General features: G+C 35.7%; 1 protein-coding gene across 1 annotated transcript; it reads right to left on the bottom strand.

The window, feature by feature from the left end:
* Positions 1–162: 162 nt before the first annotated feature.
* LOC137401436 (arrestin domain-containing protein 2-like) lies at positions 163–22,272 on the bottom strand. The gene is made up of 7 exons (XM_068087775.1): positions 22,152–22,272; positions 20,286–20,426; positions 13,987–14,056; positions 11,645–11,795; positions 5,787–5,895; positions 3,402–3,667; positions 163–430 (listed from the first exon to the last, which is right to left on the bottom strand). The coding sequence occupies exons 1-7, from the start codon at positions 22,264–22,266 to the stop codon at positions 236–238; spliced, it is 1,047 nt and encodes a 348-aa protein (XP_067943876.1). The 5' UTR covers positions 22,267–22,272; the 3' UTR covers positions 163–235.
* Positions 22,273–23,036: the final 764 nt, after the last annotated feature.

Raw genomic sequence — 23,036 nt, 5'->3', positions numbered from 1 at the left:
AAATATAATTTTGATAGTCATAGTCTAGTCATAGTCATAGCCTGTAGTTATAAGTAACCACACATCATAATAGTAGCCAGAAGTATCACAATACAAGACTTGCAACGCATAAGAAGGTGCAACAACAGCAAAGATACTGAGCAAAGGTTAGATGGGTTAAAATGTCTATGAAGTTTGCTGCTTCACTTCTGAGAAAAAGTGGGAGGTCTAAAAGTCGTATGTGAAAATGTCATAGTTAATACTTCACAGAAGCGGGTTGTCCGGGCTGAGATGGGGCGTACATAGCGCTACCATAATCCATCGGGGGCGCATCGGGGTCATCTCCGGGCTCCGAAGATAAACCAAAGAGCTGGTAGTTAGGATACGCAGTTTGACCCATTCCAATGAAAATCGGATGCAGCAACCTAAATCTTGAGCCCTTCATCGTGACCTGAATCATAACCGTGAATGTGACAATTCGGAGATTGCAGAAATAAATACTGACTAATTTATATTGGTATTATAAATGTGTTTCAATTATGAAACATATTGCCGACAGAGGATACAATACTACAGGTAGATGATATACTACTAGAGTAATATTGATAAAGTAGTATATAGTAACAATACTACAGGTAGATGATATACTACTAGAGTGCTATTGATAAAGTAGTACATAGTAACAATACTACAGGTAGATGATATACTACTAAAGTACTATTGATGAAGTAGTATAGAGTAACAACACTACAGGTAGATGATATATTACTAGAGTACTATTGATAAAGTAGTACAGAGTAACAATACTACAGGTAGATGATATATTACTAGAGTACTATTGATAAAGTAGTACAGAGTAACAATACTACAGGTAGATGATATACTACTAGAGTACTATTAATAAAGTAGTACAGAATAACAATACTACAGGTAGATGATATACTACTAGAGTACTATTGATAAAGTAGTACAGAGTAACAATACTACAGGTAGATGATATATTACTAGAGTACTATTGATAAAGTAGTACATAGTAACAATACTACAGGTAGATGATATACTACTAGAGTACTATTGATAAAGTAGTATAGAGTAACAACACTACAGGTAGATGATATATTACTAGAGTACTACTAATAAAGTAGTACAGAATAACAATACTACAGGTAGATGATATACTACTAGAGTACTATTGATAAAGTAGTACAGAGTAACAATACTACAGGTAGATGATATACTACTAGAGTACTATTGATAAAGTAGTACAGAGTAACAATACTACAGGTAGATGATATATTACTAGAGTACTATTGATAAAGTAGTACATAGTAACAATACTACAGGTAGATGATATACTACTAAAGTACTATTGATCAAGTAGTTTAGAGTAACAACACTACAGATAGATGATATATTACTAGAGTACTATTAATAAAGTAGTACAGAGTAACAATACTACAGGTAGATAATATACTACTACAGTACTATTGATAAAGTAGTACAGAGTAACAATACTACAGGTAGATGATATACTACTAGAGTACTATTGATAAAGTAGTACATAGTAACAATACTACAAGTAAATGGTATACTACTAGAGTACTACTGATAAAGTAGTAGCAAAAAGCATAGCAAAAAAGCTCTCCTAGTCTTTTTACATTACAATCAACTCCATCAATCTCTAATACCGAAGTCAAGGACGATCATGATTCTGATCTGGACATTATGGTATGTATTTGATTTGCAGTGCAGATACGTTTTTCCATAATCAACTGCATTAGTTAATTCTTTTGTTTAAAAACTGATCGCTTTCATCAAATACTTCAGCTATTGTTTTTGTACTTCCTCAACACTCGTTAATATTTTTTTTTGTGTTTACTGCAAATTGAGAATGAAACAACCTACTCAGATTACGAAAACTAGAGACAAGTACTAATATTCATCAAGGCAGGAATATTGGCAGAGAGGCAACCAGTCAACCTAGACCCCTTCATCGACAACAACTCCTTGATATCGCTGTAGCAAACATGATTAAATTATATATTTTATTTCATGTATTATAATTTATTACAAACTTGTGTACAAATAAAATATTTCAAATACTAATAAAATTTTACAAACGATGAATGGAGTAAATATAAACAGTTTAGTCCATATGGCGGTTGTCTAGCAATAAAATTAAACTGGTACTCTTGATATGTGAATACTAGCGTGTAATGGTGCTTTCTGACTATTTGTTTTGGTAATAGCAGCTCTGTCGCTGTCACTGTCTTGGGTATGTGTTGAAGGCGATTCTCTCGCTACTACATGACTGGTAAGGAGGTTATCATCAGAACTCTCCTCGTGGCTTACTATTGCAAAGTTCTGCCGGTTGGCCAAAGATTTGTGCTCGTTAAGGCGTTTTCGTTCCTTTTTTAAAAACAGATATATTCTTCTCGTAAGTAGCTGCGGTCACTTCAACCTCAATTTCCAGACCTCCCTGAATGATTGGTGATCTTCTAAGAATGACATCTACCACCCCTTGCAATCATTGTTCTTCGGTGTATGATGAAAAATCTCTCTCTTACTAAAACAAATATACCTAATGAAGCAGTAGGGATGGAAAAAATTAGTATTGCGTTTTACCGAAGAACCAAAGTACAATTTAACTAATTTAGTAAATGTAAAAAACTCATTACTTACCACAAATTGTTGGCTTATCAAAGGCCTCCAAAGCGATGACTCTTCGTGAAAACCTTTGGACGCAGCAAAAATTGTTTACCGTAGAACAGCATGATCGCCTCGCAGTTGTAAGCTAAATATAAACTGGAACACGCGGTGTGCGCATGCGTAGGAATATTTATTACTAGCCGCAATAGAGTTAACTTTTCCTAGAGAGTGGCAATTTTCAGCCGCGAATAAATTCATCCGCGAATATGCATGAAAAGACAATTTTCGCGAAATATAACTCCGCGAATAAATTCATCCTGTACGGTACTACTAAAGTACTATTAATAAAGTAGTACAGAACAACAATACTACAGGTTGATGATATACTACTAAAGTACTATTGATAAAGTAATACAGAGTAACCATGCTACAGGTAGATGATATACTACTAGAGTACTATTGATAAAGTAATACAGAGTAACAATACTACATGTAGATGATATACTACTAGAGTACTATTGATAAAGTAATACAGAGTAACAATACTACATGTAGATGATATATTACTAGAGTACTATTGGTAAAGTAGTACAGAGTAACAATACTACAGGTAGATGATATACTACTAGAGTACTATTGATAAAGTAGTACAGAGTAACAATACTACAGGTAGATGATATACTACTAGTGTACTAATAATAAAGTAGTACAGTATAGCTATCCGTAATCGCCATAGCAACAAAAACATAACAGAAATACACATTTAAACTCACCGATACCATATAGCAAACGAAAATGTTTCGAGTTGATTCGATGTTTCCACAAACAGTTGGAGGGATTGGTCCAATCACGTATGAACTCCTGTTATGCCGAGTGTTTGGCATGATTGGCTGACCCGGCTGGGCTACTGCTATAACCTTTGTGCCAGTTCGAGAACTCCCTCCTGCTAGAAACCGTGTCATCTCTACGATGCCCACCTCGGGAATAATCGTCTTCCCTTTCATGTTATCTACGGATATGGTAACTTCGAGAGTTTCACCTGAAAAATTTGGATTTAAATATTTTGGGAAGATCAGTCACAAAAGAATCCTAGATAATTTTAACAAACTCCTTTCTCCTTCTCGTGACCTCAAAACAACTTCCCCATCAAAGACGGATTCTGACAGGTTAAATGAATTGTTTGACAGCCAGAATTTCAAACCAGTCTATACCAAAGCTGATGATCGAATTTTTTGTAAAACAACCTTAGAATGGTTTTAGCAATTAACCACTTTTTGACCCTTTTCTAATGGCCTAGAAAATAATAGTAACTATCTTTTTTGTTGCCATCAGTGTGCTATATGCTATACAAGGCAAAACCTTTTTACTTGTTGATACTTTTATTGCTCTCCCTATCGCAGAACCATATGGAAAACATCCTTTTCATTAATATGATTATGGATTGCACAATATACTTATGTATAAACATATTTAAATACAAATACATCCATACAAGTATATACGTACATGTATATACATATATAAAAATATATGTATATACAAGCTAAATGCCTGGACTTCTCAGTTAATAAAAAGTTTTTGATTATAATATTATTTTCAAGCGGTTAAGTTTCTTCACCCAATGAATTTGAGTAACTAAAGCGAGTCTGAATATTTACTATAATAAGAGCTGTGTTCGTCTTTTTATTAAGGTGTTAAGAAAAAAGATTGGACTTCACAGTAATACAAACTGTATATTCTGTGGAAGCACCGATGTGAAGATAAGCGCACTTCCACTGAGCCAATAAACTAGCAGGCCATGGGTTGGGAAACCTCTACTCGTATGCATAATCATTATGAGTCACTCACACAATCATGATCTTCAAGCGTGCTAGAATTATTCAAGTGAGCTAAATATTCAATGGGATCGCAAGTAGCACGGGTATTATAAACAACTTTTAAACAATGGCAAGTAATTTAGTTGCCACTGTTTAACTTGCCACGACTAACTTGTGTAAGCTGGTATCAAGTAGTCAATAGAAACAAGATTTATGTACAAAATTCTGTAATAGGAGTAGAAAAATAATGCAATATTCTTTAATAGAGTTAATTAAATTTTGATTGATAGAGTTTGGTAGAGTTTGTTAAAATTGGTAGAGTTAATTCTGATAGCCAACAGAAACACAAAACCAGCTCGAGCTTTTGTTTTTTTCAGGTCTTGCTGGATGCATTATTGTATGTCAGTAATATTTTAGTAACTCTCTGATATACACAGTATGTAGACTGAAGAAATAAAACATAAGTTTATCCTCGATAATATTATCTGTATAATTTTATTGGTCAAGGATATTGAGCGAATGCTCACACGGCCAATCGCATTTTAGCTTTCGATATTGACCAAATTTAATATCCAGCTTTGGGCCACTGTTGGGCTTTCCACCACAAAGTAATGAAGAATGCATTCATGATAGGTTTCTGTACTTGTAACTAATTATTTTAGTTATAAAGATTATTATAAAGTTAATTATTAATTATAAATATTTGGAAAAAAAGCAAAATGAACATTACGTACTGTCTGCTAACATTTGCAGAGTTATCATCCCTTTTTCATCACTTCATTGCTATTTACTTATATAATTAATTTAAGTAATTGTGTACTTATAGACCTCATGTATTGGTGTCAAAAAATCAACAGTAAGCAGCCATAATTACTCTCTCATTTAATATTTCATTAATCATATCAGTAACGTTAATATTGACTAAAAATTTAATTCTATTTCTATACAAAATAAAATTACATAAAACTACACTTCAGGATTCCTTCAGCTCTGATAGTAAACCTACTAATACTAGATAAAAGATCAATTGTGATATGATCACATGACTGTCAGCTAAAGCTAATGATAAACATTACCAGTTTTTATTTCATGTAAGTCTATTTAGAATTACCCCCTTGACAACAAAAAGAGAAGGCAACTCTAAATGATATTTGTATTAGATCAAATTGGTCATATGTTAATTTAAAGCTAAAGACTATTGGTTACACATAATATAAAATTAGATACAAGCTATAGCAGACTACCCATAATCCTAGTGGCACCTATTGGGAGCAGGTCTGACAACTACAAATGGTGTGGGTTGAGTAGGAGGGCGGACTAATCTGACATGAATCTACAGACCTGATCCAATGGCAAGTCCAGACTTGTTGATATTGGCTGTCACTATGACGGGACCAGAAGCACAGCAAAGGCAGCAATCAGTGTGTGAATCTTCCGCAACAGCAGGTTGCTAAAATAGGTCAGAAAGAAGTAAATCATTTGAAGAATTAGATTAAGGAAATAGATCAAAAAGCAAGCTGTTCCTATACTCTAGTTGACACAAAAAATCAGGAACTTTATGAAACAATTTTTTGCATTCGGAATCCATCGTTGTTTTTGACGTCATCGCCCTGTTTGCACATGCGCTCGTTGACGAAAAAGTCGCCATCTTTGTAAAAAAACGATCGTCATTCTATTGATTAATAGTATTTTTCGGTGTTGTTTTGACACTAAAATAAAAAATTTGCAAATAAAAGCATTGTTTACAATTAATTGCGGAAGCTTCGTGTTTTTCACGAGAAAAGTTGTCCATAAAGATGGCGGACAACGATAGAATAACATCACGAAAAAATGAAGGATTGAAGCAAAATTAAATTTAAATATATCTTTCTTGACACACCATGGCATACCAAGAGAGACAAATCTATTGGCGGTATGTCGTTTATCGGTTCCGTGGGAAACCGTTTTTAGTGGTGTTCCGTAGACGTTTATAAAGCTGTCGCCTAGTTACAATAAACAAATGATATAAATGCTAGTAAGACTTAAACATTATCGGCAAGGTGTTGGTCGATGAGTTAGAATAAAATATGATCATCTGAAAAGCGTTGCCTTGTGCTACGAGCTAAAGAAATCGTGACTTCTTTGAAAAAATGGAAGTTGAAAAGACCAGTCAACATACGGCTCGACATTCAAAACAAAATGAACATTTATTTGATCCTACGATCGTTAGTGATCATTTATTTGATCAATATGATAATAATCTAAATGATGGTAGTGATATAAACTTTGAAAACTCTGAATAACAGAGAAAAGTGATCGTTATGTGAGCGATGCTACCGGCCTTGGCTACGCTGTGGCACTGGACTTTGCCGAAAGGAATGCTTCTATTCTAAGCACTTCATACATAGACAATTGTACATAGTCGTAGCTTTTTGTAGTAGTACACATATAAATAAATGTTTATGTACCAAAAGTTTTCACCAATAGAAATAAATTTCAGTTAGAGCTATGTATGTTCATAAAATACTTATTTTATTGAATTTTTAAAAGTAAATTACAAGATTCGCAGTTGTTTTTGCGGGGCTTTTACCCATCCAAAGGGTTAGTTTTAAGATTCCACTACCTAAATACATGGAATATTTGCCTGCAGAATGATCTTTATGAGGCCTGTATTCATACGTTTGGTACAGCTAAATTTGGGTAATTCTATGCTTCATATGTAAGCGTATTCAAATTAAAGAAATTATGTTCATAAAATTATGTTTCTATTTTATTGAATTTTCAAAAGTAAATTACATGACAGATGATACTTGAGTTTTATTATTATTATTATTATTGTTTCACTATCGCTGATAACTCTCAGGACTCGATTTTGATAGCAAACTTTGAATATATGTATTTTAGTTGAAAAGTCAAACCTTTAGAAACACTCATTTGGTGGCCGTGAGACCAACCCTTCTTGGCGGCACTCCTAATATAGCACAGAATAAGGGCTATGAAATTACGATTAAAAATAACATCAACTAGTCCATAATAAATTGTTCACAAAATAAATTGACGAATGTTAATAAAATACTACGAGTTACAAGACTATGATTACAAGATTGTAATCATGACATCACAGGTCGGGAGCAATTAAATAGCACAATTTCAATAACGTGAATATGAATTGGATTTCAAAGGATTGCTATCTAAGATCTAAACTAATTTTATACTGACCCAATACACTATCTTTTGATGATGGGCATGATGCTCAAGTCTGAGTCAATCCATGTGTATAGCGTGCGTAGAGCGGTATATCTATTACACATATCTACAGTTCACTGTGATAGATCGTCAGACGTGTCGACAAATCAGAGTGTAGGGTAGCTGTGTAATTGTTCATAACTAGAAAAGGCGATCGATTAGTGCAGGTGTTATAGTGTCGGTCTACTAATCTGATTGTCACAAGTTGGAGTATCGTCAAAAGTTGTCTTTTATCCTAACCTTGACCCCTGAGTACAGGATAGATGACGAACAAATAGTATCACTATTTTTTGAAATAAAAATGTTTTTTGCTTCCCTTTATTGTAGACGTATAAAATATTAGTTATTCGTTTTACTTTGCAGAATAGAATTTGCCGTTTGGAAAATAAGCAAATCATTGTAATTGAGCATTAGGATGTGCTGATCAACTTATTGTAGAATTATCGCAAGCATGGTCTATATAAGCAGTGAGGTTGATCAGAAAAAGGAGAAAAGTTGTTAAAGCATTATTTAACAATTATACTGCAAGTACGATAGAGCTCACAAATTAATAAGTTAAGTCTAGTTTTATGTATGGCCAAAGAGGTGAGTTTGAAAAAATTTTGGAACGGATTAGACAATTTACATGTATTTTACTGTTGGTATAACGTAAAATCACTATAATGTAAACGTTTCTGGAACGGATTATTTATATTGTATGAGTGCCTACTGTAATGTGAGAGTATTGCAAAAACAAGGAACTAGCGTGCTATGTTTTAAATCCATTGAAAAGCAATTGAGATTTGTCTCCTCAGGTAAGTACCTCTCTCAATGGTAATTTCAATAGATGTATTTTTACCACTGCATAAGTAATAGTTTAAATGAGCTAAAATAAGCCTGAAAACTCTGAAAATCGTGTTATTTTTATATTTGTAGGTTTGAGGCATTTCAGTTCTTGTTTGCATGTTTACACATAAATTATTGAAAATGTTTATCGGATATAAGCTTGAAATATCAAAATACTACAAAAATGGAACGAAACGGTTATCAACACATTACACAATGAACCAAAGGAGTTTATGAGTATACCATTACTAGGTGAAAGCCTGGCGTTGAACGGGTAATGAAAAACAGTTTATAAACAGTGACAGGTAATGTAGTTGCCATTGACTAAGTAAACCAACTAGCCAATCCATCGTTTTTTACGTCATCAAGTCGTTTGCACATGCGCTCGCTCACGAAAACGCCGCCATATTTGTAGAAAACGATCGTTTTTTTTATTTACTAGTACTTTTAAGTGTTGTTTTGATACCATAATAAAAAAGTTGCAAACAAAAATATTGTTTTCAAATTATCATTGCAAAAGCTTCGTGTTTCTAACGATAAAATTGTCTATAAAGATGGCAGACAACGATAAAATGACGTCACGAAAAAACGAAGGATAGAAAAATTACCCGGAGTTGGCTAATTTAGGTTGAGTAACTTAAGCTAGTATTCAGCTAAACTTACTAGAATAAGAGTCGTGAAGCCAGCTCTAATGACATCGCACAACGTCATTACGCATATTTAGACCGATGTAATGAATATGTGCACGATTAATCCATTATATCAAAAGTAGACCATGTGGCTTAATGGGTTAGCTTGTCTTCCTCCAGAACTAAAAGTGCCGAGTTCAAATCGAGTGTGAAATGCATTTTTCATTGCTAGAACTTTATCACTCTAACTGGACACACGACAGACCAGCAACCAATTGACAAGCTCTAGATGAGCTTTATATATGAACCAAATGAGATTTATATATATAAATTACCATAATATATATATTACCATATATAAATACCATAGTTATAGAGTTGCTAGTCATAGAGAAGGCTTCAGGAAGGCATCGAGATGAATAAATATGTGGAATAACTTTCATTGTGTATTCACTAGTTGTAAACCTATTTCATGAATATGGTATGACCTTCTTCAACACATTGTACAATCAATTAGGCAAATGTTTTGCAATACGTCCCTAATTTTTGATTGAACTATTTATTACGTACATGCAAATATCATAGCTACAAGATCATGCAACCGGCCATATTCATGTTAATGTAACTATCTTATCATAGCCAAACAACAAAGGTTTCTAGGAATTGCATTCAACTAGTAACCACCCCCTACTCTTATCAGTCATACAGCATGCCTAGACACCTCCTAGACTCGAGGCAGAGTAGTAACAGTGATTTAGGAACTAGTTACCATAATAGTAATGGCTGCCACATTCTTAAAATATCTTGTAGAGTAGAAGGTAACTGAGAGAGATTTCTAGTTCAAACCACAGTGAGTTTTCCAGGTCTTCCGCTACCATTGCAATCGAATAAGGAAACCCATAGCAACAAACTTCCCATGTGCTTTTTTCACTTGGGGTAAAAAGGTAGAATTTCAAATGTCAAAGGTTGAGGTCAAATGTTGAGGTCAAATGTCAGAGGTCAAATGTCAGAGGTTGAGGTAGATAAGACCAAACTAATGTCAATAACTTTTATTTTAGCAGAAGATTTGTTATGGAGACTCCAACATCATTAATACATTAAATGTCATTCGTACCCTTTCACCATTTCAAAAACAAAAGTGCTACTGTGATGGCCGATCACCGCGGCTGAGCTAGAGAAGATAGCTGACGCTGGTGCAACCGACGCCGGGACCTGACTTTGTGGACAATACAGCCCTCGGTAACACTTATGGTTTGGCCTAAGCCGAGAGGAGCCAAGCCAAAGTGAGAATGCTAAACTGTTGGGGAAAAAAGATTGCACATTCTAGCAATCCATCTGGGCGCGTTCAGATGCACGGCTGGGAAGTCATGTGCACTTTGATTGGTAGCTGGAATAAGTATGAGTGCTATGCTGTAGTGGAGCAAAACAGCCGTGCGGAGTGGTGGATTGAATGCATGTTCCAAATGAATCGGGTTTCCGAGTTCAACCCCTGGACCAAGCAATTTTTATTGCTAAATTTTAATCGCAACAACTGGATATAGAGTTTAATGAGAAGAAAAACACTTAGATTTATGTACATAAAGACTTGCCTTGTACTCAAGTGATTTGATTCTTGGGGAGCAAGTAGAGGAACTAGGTCAGGCCCTTGACACTACCATATTTTATACTTTTATAGCCGCTACAGGAAATATTCAACGGATAAAAGAATATCAGTGTGACAATTTGTCAGGAAAAAGCCATTTGAGATCAGGAGCCAACATTATTATAAATATAGTTGTCTATAAAGGTGGCCAAGGCTGACCTTATCAACCAAAATTAGTACTTTTGCATGTGAATATCGTAAATAAGCTAAAGAGTTGAACTGTAGCAAACAGACACATAATGTGTAACCTTTGAATCTTTTTCTTTGACCTTGTGGGGTCGCTGTGGACAATCATATCTTGTAGGCATACTAATGCTGGCATGGTGGTTGGAACACAGGAGCAATTGCTGTTGGATGCCTTTCCAAAAAGCTAACATGGTCCTTGTGTGATTTGAACCACCGATCACAAGCCAGCGTGCCAACCAGTACACTAGGCATGTCGTTGGGTAACCATTGTATGTTGCACATAACAACCCGTGTATATGTGCATATGGTTGCATATGTTGTTAATATATTTAGTCTGGAATTACCTATGATAGCACACTACTATTACCTATTATATAGGTGATAGTAGTGTGTAATCATTTTACTTAGAGACCAAATAATCTCTGATTTGTCAGAGGGATTGTTTTTTTATTTTTGTCCAACATTTGACCATTTGTCTTTTGACGTCATAGTGGTTACGGAGGAGGCAAGTCAAACACCTAAAACTAAAGCTATACATTTTTTATATGTTCAAATTTCACTGAAAATGCCTATTGTTGAATGATAAGCTTTAGCTATGGTAACTTTCTTGTAGGCTAGGCTTTTTTATAGTCTAGATCAGAAACTCACAAGCACCCACATAGCTATTAGCACCTGCTAATGTTGTCACCTACCTCATGTAGGGCTGGGTTGAGTGGGGGTGGGTTTGAAACGTTGATAACAAAAGACGATCTGTCATCAAAAATAACTCCAAACCGATCCATCTTGGCACTCAGTGAGTAGACGATACGACCATAGTGCCCGGCGTAGCTGGAAGGCAGGTGCCTGCGGGAAGGAGAGACGATAAATCAAAAATAAACCGAGGAAACACCATGCATTTAGCAATCTTTACTATAATAAGAACCATGTTTATCCAAAGTCACACTAAGCGTTAGGAAAAAGTTGCTTGGTTGGGAATCAAACTCAGATAGTTTATTTTGCGGACAGACTGGCTAACGGCTGTGCCTCTCAACCACTTTCTGAGCTGAAGAATAATTATGCATATACTTATTACACCTGATGATCCAAATAATTGTACATACAGTTAACATGCCTGACTATATGCCACAGCATGCAAGACCGCCAATACAGCAAAAAAGTAGCCAACTCAAAGAAGAAACTTGATTTTAGAGAAAAGCCAACGAAAATATTGACTTAGCGATGCATGAGACAGCTGGTGCGGAGGTAGGGCTGGTTACTTAGGGATGCATGAGACAGCTGGTGCGGAGGTATGGCTGGTGACTTAGCGATGCATGAGACAGCTGGTGCGGAGGTATGGCTGGTGACTTAGCGATGCATGAGACAGCTGGTGCGGAGGTAGGGCTGGTGACTTAGGGATGCATGAGACAGCTGGTGCGGAGGTAGGGCTGGTGACTTAGCGATGCATGAGACAGCTGGTGCGGAGGTAGGGCTGGTGACTTAGGGATGCATGAGACAGCTGGTGCGGAGGTAGGTCTGGTGACTTAGGGATGCATGAGACAGCTGGTGCAGAGGTAGGGCTGGTTACTTAGGGATGCATGAGACAGCTGGTGCGGAGGTATGGCTGGTGACTTAGCGATGCATGAGACAGCTGGTGCGGAGGTATGGCTGGTGACTTAGCGGTGCATGAGACAGCTGGTGCGGAGGTATGGCTGGTGACTTAGCGGTGCATGAGACAGCTGGTGCGGAGGTATGGCTGGTGACTTAGCGATGCATGAGACAGCTGGTGCGGAGGTATAGCTGGTGACTTAGCGATGCATGAAACAGCTGGTGCGGAGGTAGGGCTGGTGACTTAGGGATGCATGAGACAGCTGGTGCGGAGGTAGGGCTGGTGACTTAGCGATGCATGAGACAGCTGGTGCGGAGGTAGGGCTGGTGACTTAGGGATGCATGAGACAGCTGGTGCGGAGGTAGGTCTGGTGACTTAGGGATGCATGAGACAGCTGGTGCAGAGGTAGGGCTGGTGACTTAAGGATGCATGAGACAGCTGGTGCGGAGATATAGGCTGGTGATAGAGGTACAATGCATAACTTACCATATCTTGAACTAAACAGATGTTAACTTGATTTTTTTGGTTTAATGTATTTACATAAAGGAAGATCAGAATCTAAAGCAGTATGAATTGAAAAATACAGTAAAACCTCTATAATTTGAATGACACCTTTACTTTAACGCCACCTGTAATAGAATGCCAGTATAGGAGAAAGGTTTGAAAGTACAACGTCAGCCTTTAACTGAACGCCACCTCTACTAGACCGACACTTTGATATTCATCATGTTTACCTATAATAGAAAGTGATCAGTAGAAAAGTGTCCACAAAATGCTACTAAGAACGATTATTTCATTGTTGCTGTAGTGGTTGCCATGGTTTTAGTGTTGGTGTACCTGAGAGGATCAACAAATCATTATAACTACACTCTGATTTAGAGTCGAGTCTAAATCTGATCCATTTTCTTCAGAGTTGTCCACAATGTGGTTTACAACCGGATATGAGGAGTTCAAGTATTTTGATGAATGATGAGAGTACTATACAAGGAACACCGTATGACGTAATAAAAGTTATTATTATGGTGTATCGAAGTCCGTTTTCTAATTCTAAAGCTTTACAGTTTTTCCTTAAAACTTTGAAAGCAACACCATCAAAATAATTTATAACTTTATCTCTCCAAGGTTTTACTCAAAGTAGTTCCTTGTTTGACTCGGTCTGATACTTTGACGTGTAGGAAAAATGGTTTAGCAAAACCGATGAGGCCGGCGACTTTAATGACACATTGCCCGAAGGAAGGAGAGTGCAAAATCTAAGCGACAATAGCATTTCTGTGCTCGTAAATGAGTTACATTTAGTTTCTCAAAATGCTGATGAGCTAGTTGAGAAATACTGAGCCAACCTTTATTTGAACGTCACCTCTAATAGAACACCGCTAAAGAAAATGTTGCAAAATACAGCACCATGGCGGCCAAATAGAGGCTTTACAGTAAGTTAAATAACATTCTCACCTGTCAGCCTGCACTTGAAAAACAAATGGGACCTTATGAGATCCTTGGTTGAGCACGTAAGGAGATGATTCTAAAGAAGACAAACAATATTTGCTTAACCAACAATTCCAATATAACAATAATATTTTGAAACCTAATCTTGTACATACTATCAGGGCCCCTGATCCTGGAACATATTAACAACTTTCTATTGTCTGTGGAAACACTTAGAATGGTACAATTCCTTTTCAACTGAATATCATATCAAAGCTCCAAACTTAAAGAACTCAATGAAAAACACAAAAATCAAATAAAGTAAATACTTTTTTTTCACACACTTTCAAAGATGTTATGTTTAGAGGTCCTTGTGGTAACTGAAGAAACATAATGATTGCAGTACACTGAGTCTGATAGGGTGTGTATATTTGTTATTAATAAAAAAAACAATAGTTTTACTGTGAAGCTCTTGTCGCTGAGGAGAATCTTTCTAGCTTTGTCTAATTTGAATTCGCCGCTACCAAAAATGAAACTGTTGTTCTGTCAGCAGCCATTTTTCATTTCTTGATCGATTAGAAGTGCCTTGGAATTTAGGCGATATTTGTAGAACTAGTAGTCCAATCGACTTGAAATTTTAGAAATAGACTGAAAACGCATAACGCACAATGAGCCCAAACTTTCGTAATTCCTACTTAAACTGAAAGTGCGGACAAAACAAAGTAAAACTAAGCAGCCGAGTTCACTCGGGTGAGAAAACAACTCTTTTAATCATCTCGGGGCTAGGCTTCAAAGTATTAAAGGTTTGATTGGTTAGCACCATGACCTAATTACACGGAGCCACCAAGGATACAAGATGGCCCCTTTATCAAAATAAAGTATCAGTAAATCAAAATTACTTAGGAGAAAAAAAGAAGTTTAGCAAAGCATTTTGTAAATCTACCCTCAGGCATAAAATCATACCCACACATAAAACTACATACAATATCAGAACCTAATTTAACAACCAGTAAGTTTTTCTTTTCAAGGACAGAGTCTTTTCAATGCACCAGTCAATATGGAAGGGAAACCTGACAAATAATAAACAGGTACACTAGTTGCCAGTCACCACTCTGGACAGCGACACCCACGGTGCTGTCGGACAGTATTCCAATAAAGCTGCTCACCTTGGATTTGCATAAAAATGATTGATTCAAACTATAATATATATACTACAACTAGCGGAATGCCCAGCATGGCACAGGTATAAAAATTCAGTTTATAAACAATGAGAGGTAATGTAGTAGCCTGTAATTAGCCTGGCGCATTGCCAATGGCTGATTTAAGTAAGCTCACTAAGAAGAGCCTTGAGAGTGAGCATAAAATTACATTGCGCAAAAACGGAGAGTGGTAGCGTATTTTCACCCACATAGCAACATATATCGCCCACTAAAGCCATCAATCTCGTGTAGCTTAATTAGAAAGGTATTTGCCCGGTAAACCTGCCTGAGATCAAATCTTCTATGATACAGATTTTTCATTCCAAAATTTTCGTAGCTATAGTTGGACAAACCGAGGGACACACAAACTTTGAGATTTATGAATAAAATAGATAGTTTAATTGAACTCGATGGCTAGTGATAGACAAAGTAATTACTGAGTTGACAGTAAGGGATAACTCCAAGTTTACGAATACAGGCAGGACTAAATTAACAGTCGTAGTGTACTCAAGTCATGGATGGGCCTCTTTCTTGATTAAATCATTTGAAAAACGCTAAGAACATTTTTAAGTACCACAAATAGAAGGATATAGGCTAGTGTATGAACCTGAAGTAATAGCCTTTACAGTTTGTTGAGTGTTACTCGTCATATCAACTCATAGAGTTGAAATTAACTAATCAATTACCGTAAAACCTTTAATTGAATGCCACCTCTATTTGACCAGCACTATAGAGGAAGGGTTGAAAAATAGAGCACCATGACATTCAATTAGAGGTTTTATGGTACATGGAAATTTCAGAACAAGTGAATTTTTTAAAAGCTGCAGTTTACCCAAAGGAGCATAAAAGAAAAAGCACACATCAATGGTTAAAGACTCTTTGGCGTGATAAGCTTTCAGTATTTCTGAATGGCTGCTGTCTAAAGTACACTAGACCGTTATCCCGCATACCCACCCATATACGTATATAAGTGGGTATACTACTGCGTATATACACACTTTACAGCTACACCCCACAAACACAAATCACTGAATATACTAGATACAAACATCTTGACTGTTCTGTGTCTAGAACATCCCTAAGGAAAAAGCACAGACCAATGATCGGAGGCACGATAACCATTGGTTAAGAATGAGATCTTTTTCTAAGAAAATATATAATTCAAACTCAGAATCAAGCGGAAGCATGATCCATAAATGCAGTCTCTTCTTTAGCCAATTATCAGGACAATTGTTTATACATAATGTCTTAATCACTGTTAGCGCTAACAAACTAGTTGTATGTGATCTCGAAGATTCTCGTTGTTATAAAATTCACGCATTCAGTAACTGATAAACACTGATTCAACGCGATCTATTGAATAACAACGGAACTATATCATGGCTTTTAGTTCCAGCGAAAATGCTCTTTCCTATGCTGTTTTCATTTCCCGCACAACCTGATTTGGTTTTATCAGCATTGGCAGGTGAAATAAGGTTAACATCAAATCAAATGCAACGCTCAAAACAACTCAACAAAATAACTCTTTCATTATCGCGCTAAATTCAATATTTTGAGCAAAATATTTCAAACATATTTTCGAAAATTTGATATATCACTAGTATTTATGCAATATCTTGAGAATCAATGCAGATATTGCTTTACTGTAAAATGCATCTTATTCAGAACAAAATTTTCTAAAAGCCAAGTACAAATTTTTTTAATGAATCTTACTCTCGGAAAATTTCTGACGCTTCCTTTACATTGAACGAGTGCAGTGAATTTCTTATTGCCATGATGGTAGCGATTTGGTTTTCTCGTTTTGAAAAATAAACTAGAAATCAAATTACTTAGCAAAATGATTTTCGATTGGTTGCACGTGATTGTCAACAAGGTTGTTTGGAGACCAAAGTTGATTGATCTAGCTTATGTGCAGGCTTCGTAATGAAAAGAAAAGTGAAACCCTTTTGATTCATCGACTTACGGTCTGTAGTTATATCACTTCGGCTCACTGTGGTGAAAGCGTTAATAACCTAGATAACTAGAACATGGATGAACAGCGGCTATTGTTGTATGACAATTGAAAGTGATGCATATAAGCCAAGAGTTTGTCAGAGACACATCAAATATTCATAGATTGGGAACTGACAACAAACAAACATGTCAGCTGGGAATATGCTTATTGCCAGCTGATCAGCCTCTCAGCCGCTGAGTCAGAAACGCAATCAATATTACACTCTGAATCAATCAAGGCTGATAAGGGCAACACTGAATTTGACAGAGTAAATGGCAGCCTCACAGTGTCAACAGATACACTTCCTGTGGTTAATAATCAACTTACAGCATAATAATGGAATTCATTGCGTATAATTACTAAGACAGTGTTGATCAATTGCTACTCCCTTAGGCTGGACACACAGCGTGGTGCTGGCAGACATGACTTCCTTACAGTATAAATATGTTGGATATTTTAAGGAACTCCCTTGGCTGCTATAATCATAGGCATGGCATATACGTGAACCTGTTTAGTTTACTGCTTTGTATCCAGATTTTGTTAAGGCAATAATAATGTTTATGGATTGAGTAGGATCCCTAAACCATTTGTATGTGTTTCAGACACACAGTATTATCCTTTCCTAACTGGAGCTTAGTAACAATGTGATACAAACAGCTAGCGAGGAAGCGCCTGTGATATATGACACAGCTAGCGAGGAAGCACCTGTGATACATGACACAGCTAGTGAGAAGCACCTGTGATATATGACACAGCTAGCGAGAAAGCACCTTTGATACATGACAGAGCTAGTGAGGAAGGACCCATAGCTGTTGACAAATTAAACCATAACTGTCACGTACAACTTTTATCGTATTTATTAGGTAAATCAGAACACTGATTCCGATTTTGTGCTCAAAATAAAAATTGGTCTACTAACTTTCAGAGTGACGATGGCTTTTCACAGCGTTTTAATACCGGTCTCGAAAACGACACGATCGGCACAACAAGCTGCGCCCATAGATACATGGCGTAACCTAGCTTTGTAGGAACGGAAGATAGGGATGTTTAGTCTGATTTAGAATGATAGAGATAGGTGTCTTAAAACCCATTATTATCTAAATTCAGCCTTCAAAATAATTTCAGTCTTTTCTAAAAGGTAAATAAGTTATTTAACATTGCATATTTAAAAATGAGCTTAAAAAAGCGCGATAACAACGCTAGCTTGTGATAAAATCACGCTTTGTTGAGCTCATTTTTCTCGGCTTTCAGCCTACTTAACATCATGTAACAAGCTACGAGAAATTTTAAATAGTTTATATACCTTTCATAAGAGACCGAGATTATGTTACATTCTGAATTTAGACAATGGGTTTTAAGGCACCCATCTCTATAATTCTAAATCAAACTAAACATCATTAACTTCCATTCCCAAAAAGCTAAGTTACATAACATATATATGGGCGGAGCTTGTTCTGCCGATTGTGTTGTTTTTGAGATGGATATTGAAACGCTTTAAAAAGCCTTCATGACTTTAAAGGTTAGTGGATCAATCTTTATTTTGAGTATCGGAATCGGAAATCGGAATCAGTGTGTCTGATTTACCTAGAAAATACGATAAAAGTTGTATGTGACAGTTATGGTTTAACATGGTAGCAGTTATGGTTTAAGGAACCTTAGAAAATAAGTTTTTAAACAATCATTGAGTTTCGAATTTTAATATGAAATATGTAAGAAATAATATGGTAGGATTATGGTATAGCAGCATGTGTGACAAAGAAGGGATGAGCATACCAAAGTGAGACCTTATAGACACGATTACTCCGCATGTTAAGACACTAAATCAGGGACTATAACTGAACATAAATTGAAGCTTTGACTAAACATCATTATTTTAGTTGACTCATTGTATATAAAACGTGGAGATTCAATCGCCTTAGTTCATTATCTGAATAAAAAACTTTTGCGTTATTAATTATGCTAATCAATTATGTGTAATCAATTATGTGGATATAAAACAAATAGATCAATGATGGCGACTATCTAGTCACTGAATGTAACATATCTGGATAATAAACTTGAAGAACAAATGAGATACTAACCCAGTGAAAATCCAACTGTAACCCAACTGGATATTAAACAAAAATAATAAACTAACACAATTGAAGTTGCGGTAAAACATCATCATTTTAGTTGACTATATGCATATAAAAATGTAGAGGATTAATCTTCATACTCCATTATCTGAATAAAAACCGTTTATGTAAGTAATTGTCCTAATAAACTATTTGGATATAAAGCAAGTGAATAATTAGCTGTCTTAACTGATTATCTGAATACTCAACTGTTTTTATCTGTATAATAGAAATGTGAAAAGTTAACTAGGACATTATCGGGATACTAACCCAGTGACATCAAACTGTAACTTATCTGGATAGTAAGCGCGAAGAGCTAACATGGACATTATCTGGATACTAACCCAGTGAAGATCAAACTGTAACTTATCTAGATAATAAACATGAAGAGCTAACATGGACATTATTTGGATAGAAAGCATGTGAAAAGTTCACAATGACATTAGATCTATAAAAACCAAGCAGGATGTTAAATGACCTAATGACTCTCACATCTGTAACGTGTGCATCAATATTATGATGAACTTTTGAATTACAGTAGCAAACTTAAAATATGATAGCCTCTGATTGGACTAAACAAACAACCATTGTGTTTGAGAGGAACTTTAGGCGTAGTCCAACACATACAAAAACAAGAGAAAAACAAAGGTCTAAGACAAGTGGTTCTGATGAGCAAACAGCCCTTCGTATGCTGCTAATCCATCAGTTCAAGTAAACAAAGTCATCGCTCAGAATTTTAACCAAATTTTGAAAAATTAACGCATAAATGAGTTAATAAATGGAGATCTTGAAGGCATATTCAAAGAGATAATGCAAGAAGCCATGTGATTGGCTGTAGCCGTTTGCTTATTTTGTGTTTTGCTAAGGGATAGGCTGAAAGTCCATCTTACTACTGATAGTGCACCAGCTTCATAACTAACTCTTCAAAAGTTAATGAGTGGCAAATCACTTTTAAAGGAAGTCATGAAATTTGAACAAACAACTCAAGTTTAAAAGTGCAGAAAATGAAACCGCCTTTACCGTCAGATCTGATGAGTTCCTGCTCAATGTCGATAAGAATATCAGTAGAACTCCTTGTTCTTCTATTATCTCCCGATCCTTCACTCCACCGGCATCTAGACACTCCCTGCAGCTGAACTTTGAGGTATTTAACCTGTACAGCTGAAAAGAAGAGCAACAAGACTTACTTCATGAACTTGGAAGACGATTCAAAAATTATTCCTAAACTTGAGTTTGAACATCTGTGCACTAGAAGAATCCGGTAAAATCTTGATCGGCCAACAAAACATGAAAATCTCAATTATCTGGTAACTTAAAGGTTGACTTGCAACAAAATACACATTACAGTTATTTGGTATCTAAAGATTCACCATGTCTTACTCTGCTGCGTTGTAGGTGCAAAATATGAGGAAATGTGATTACAAGCTCTTAAAAGCTCAAAAATGAACAGTTGATCGCAGCCATCACGAAACCGCCATAGATTGGAATCAGTTTTTTCTCTGACGTAGTCATTACATTTGGTTATTGTTTTGTCACGTGATGTTTTCACGTAAATTGAAAGGCCAAGAAAAGGCTCAATATAAAACTTCTCGTAACACTAGTTTATGACAAACACTTCGGGTTTTACCGAAGACCCCGTATCAAATATTGATGCTCGCTAATTTACAGTTTTGTTTCGGCTTGGTCTAATCATCTAGTCGTAATCTGATATGACCCATACTTTGCAAATAATTTATATAGCATTTTACGATTATCACAGGTGACTTATTCTTCAAGCTAAGGTTAAAAAATTAAACGAATTTTCACGGTAGATTATAAGATATCAGTGCTGAAAGTGACAGCATTACAATGACGATAAAATAGATGCGTAAGAACAATAGACATGGTTTTATTGAATGCGCGAAGTATATTTGCGAAAATATTTTGATGAATGAGGTTGCCTGAAAGTGTAAACAGAAGCCATCTTGTACAACTACATCCCATTTGAGCCGTTTTAAAAAGAGATTCTAATCTACGTCGGTCAAGTGATGGCTGCGATTAACTGTTCGTTTTTGAACTTTTAAGAGCTTGTAATCACATTTCCACATAATTTGCACCTACCACACAGCAGAGTAAGACATGGTGAATCTTTAGATATCAAACAACTGCAATGTGAATTTTGTTGCAAGTCAACCTTTAAAATGCGCAAAACCAATTTTTCAATTTTAGTTTTCTGATAAATACTATTATTATTCTGTTATGATAGCTAATTAGAGACGGCGCGAATGACTCAATGTCATTTAGAAATACCTTGAACAGTAATAATCATTTAGTATTTATAATTATGATGTTGAAACTTCAGAGAAAAATGAGAGTTTATATTTCAGGGATGCTCGGAGAACTTTTGCTTGAAGATGTCGAATTTATCAGAAAGTATTGATATTTTTCTATCAATTGCATTTGATTCTGATGTTTCAGATAAAATTTGATCAGTTAAAACTCTCATATTCAAGCGAAAGTATGATTATGATGACTATAGTTGCTAGGAGACCAACAGAATAGAGACACGTATGGCTGCAACTTGAACACAATAGCTGATATCACTTACAAGAGAAAGATAGACAGCCGAGCCACAAGTGGCACCATTTCGGCACATTTTTTTTAAACGTCTCACATGTGATCAAGTTTTATGGATTTCAGTCTGAAACATCTTTGTTTCAGACTGAAATCCAATTGTAAATGATAGAAATATACTCCCACTTTTTGCTAAAATCTACTAAAATTTTGTGTAAGTTAATCTTTAATTGTAGCAAATTTATGTCAGGTTTTATTCATTACAAAGTCATAACTACACAATTTGGTAAAAGTCCATACAAACACAACTCAACAAGTGTGCAGTATACATACATTCCTCCAGCTCTATTACAACGCCCCCAGAGACACACAGACATCCAGGAACAGCGGGTGGAATGGTGGCAGGATCAGTATTGATTGTCACACAAAATACTTTTACTTTTCCCATTGTAGGCAATCTGCAAATGAATCCTCCATCTGATTGTGTAAGATTAGAAAACAAGATGAAAACATGATTAGTGAAACAAGATTTGTTCAGAAATTATATAGTAAGCAAAATAATTGTTTTGTTATCAGTTTTTTACAAATTAATTTAAAAAAATGTAACGTTTGGCACACGGACGAATTATTGGTGTTAAAGGCGCATCGACACGCAATAGGCATGCAGTAATCTTTTGCTTTTTCGAGTTTCAGCTTTTAGTACTTCACCATTGTTATTAAAAAATTTGAAAACACAAAAATAAATAAAAATACAAAAATTTAAAAACAAAGTTTTCTCATACTCTTTGCAAAACAGTTTCACCTACAGTTCTCAGCAACACATCATTTGTATTGTAATAATCTCCAAAGATCTCTTCACTACACTACAAAAAGTCTTTTGACGACAAAGACCTTTCAAGCAGCCTTGCATCCGCTCAAAATAAAATTGATAGAGTTCTGCAGCAAACCTTTACCTATTTATACAAAAAAGCTTTGTTTTCTCCTAAGGATTATAACATCTCACACTAGCTAGTCTTTGCTGATAGAACTAATTTTGGGAATAATTTATGCTTATCAACTCACAATAAATTTGTTTGGCAGGTTTCTTGGAAAATGCAGCAGTGAGTGCTTAAATTCAACGAACTAAATAAGCCATGATTTCTATCCCTGAGATTGTTTGGACACTTTAACTATCTCAAACTCTAATTCATGCATTTCAAAGTTCCTACCAAGTTAGAT

This window comes from Watersipora subatra, chromosome 8 (genome assembly GCF_963576615.1).
Source record: "Watersipora subatra chromosome 8, tzWatSuba1.1, whole genome shotgun sequence".
Taxonomy (NCBI): domain Eukaryota; kingdom Metazoa; phylum Bryozoa; class Gymnolaemata; order Cheilostomatida; family Watersiporidae; genus Watersipora; species Watersipora subatra.
The sequence above is the reverse complement of the archived record's forward strand: the minus strand, read 5'-3'. Positions and strand labels throughout refer to the sequence as shown.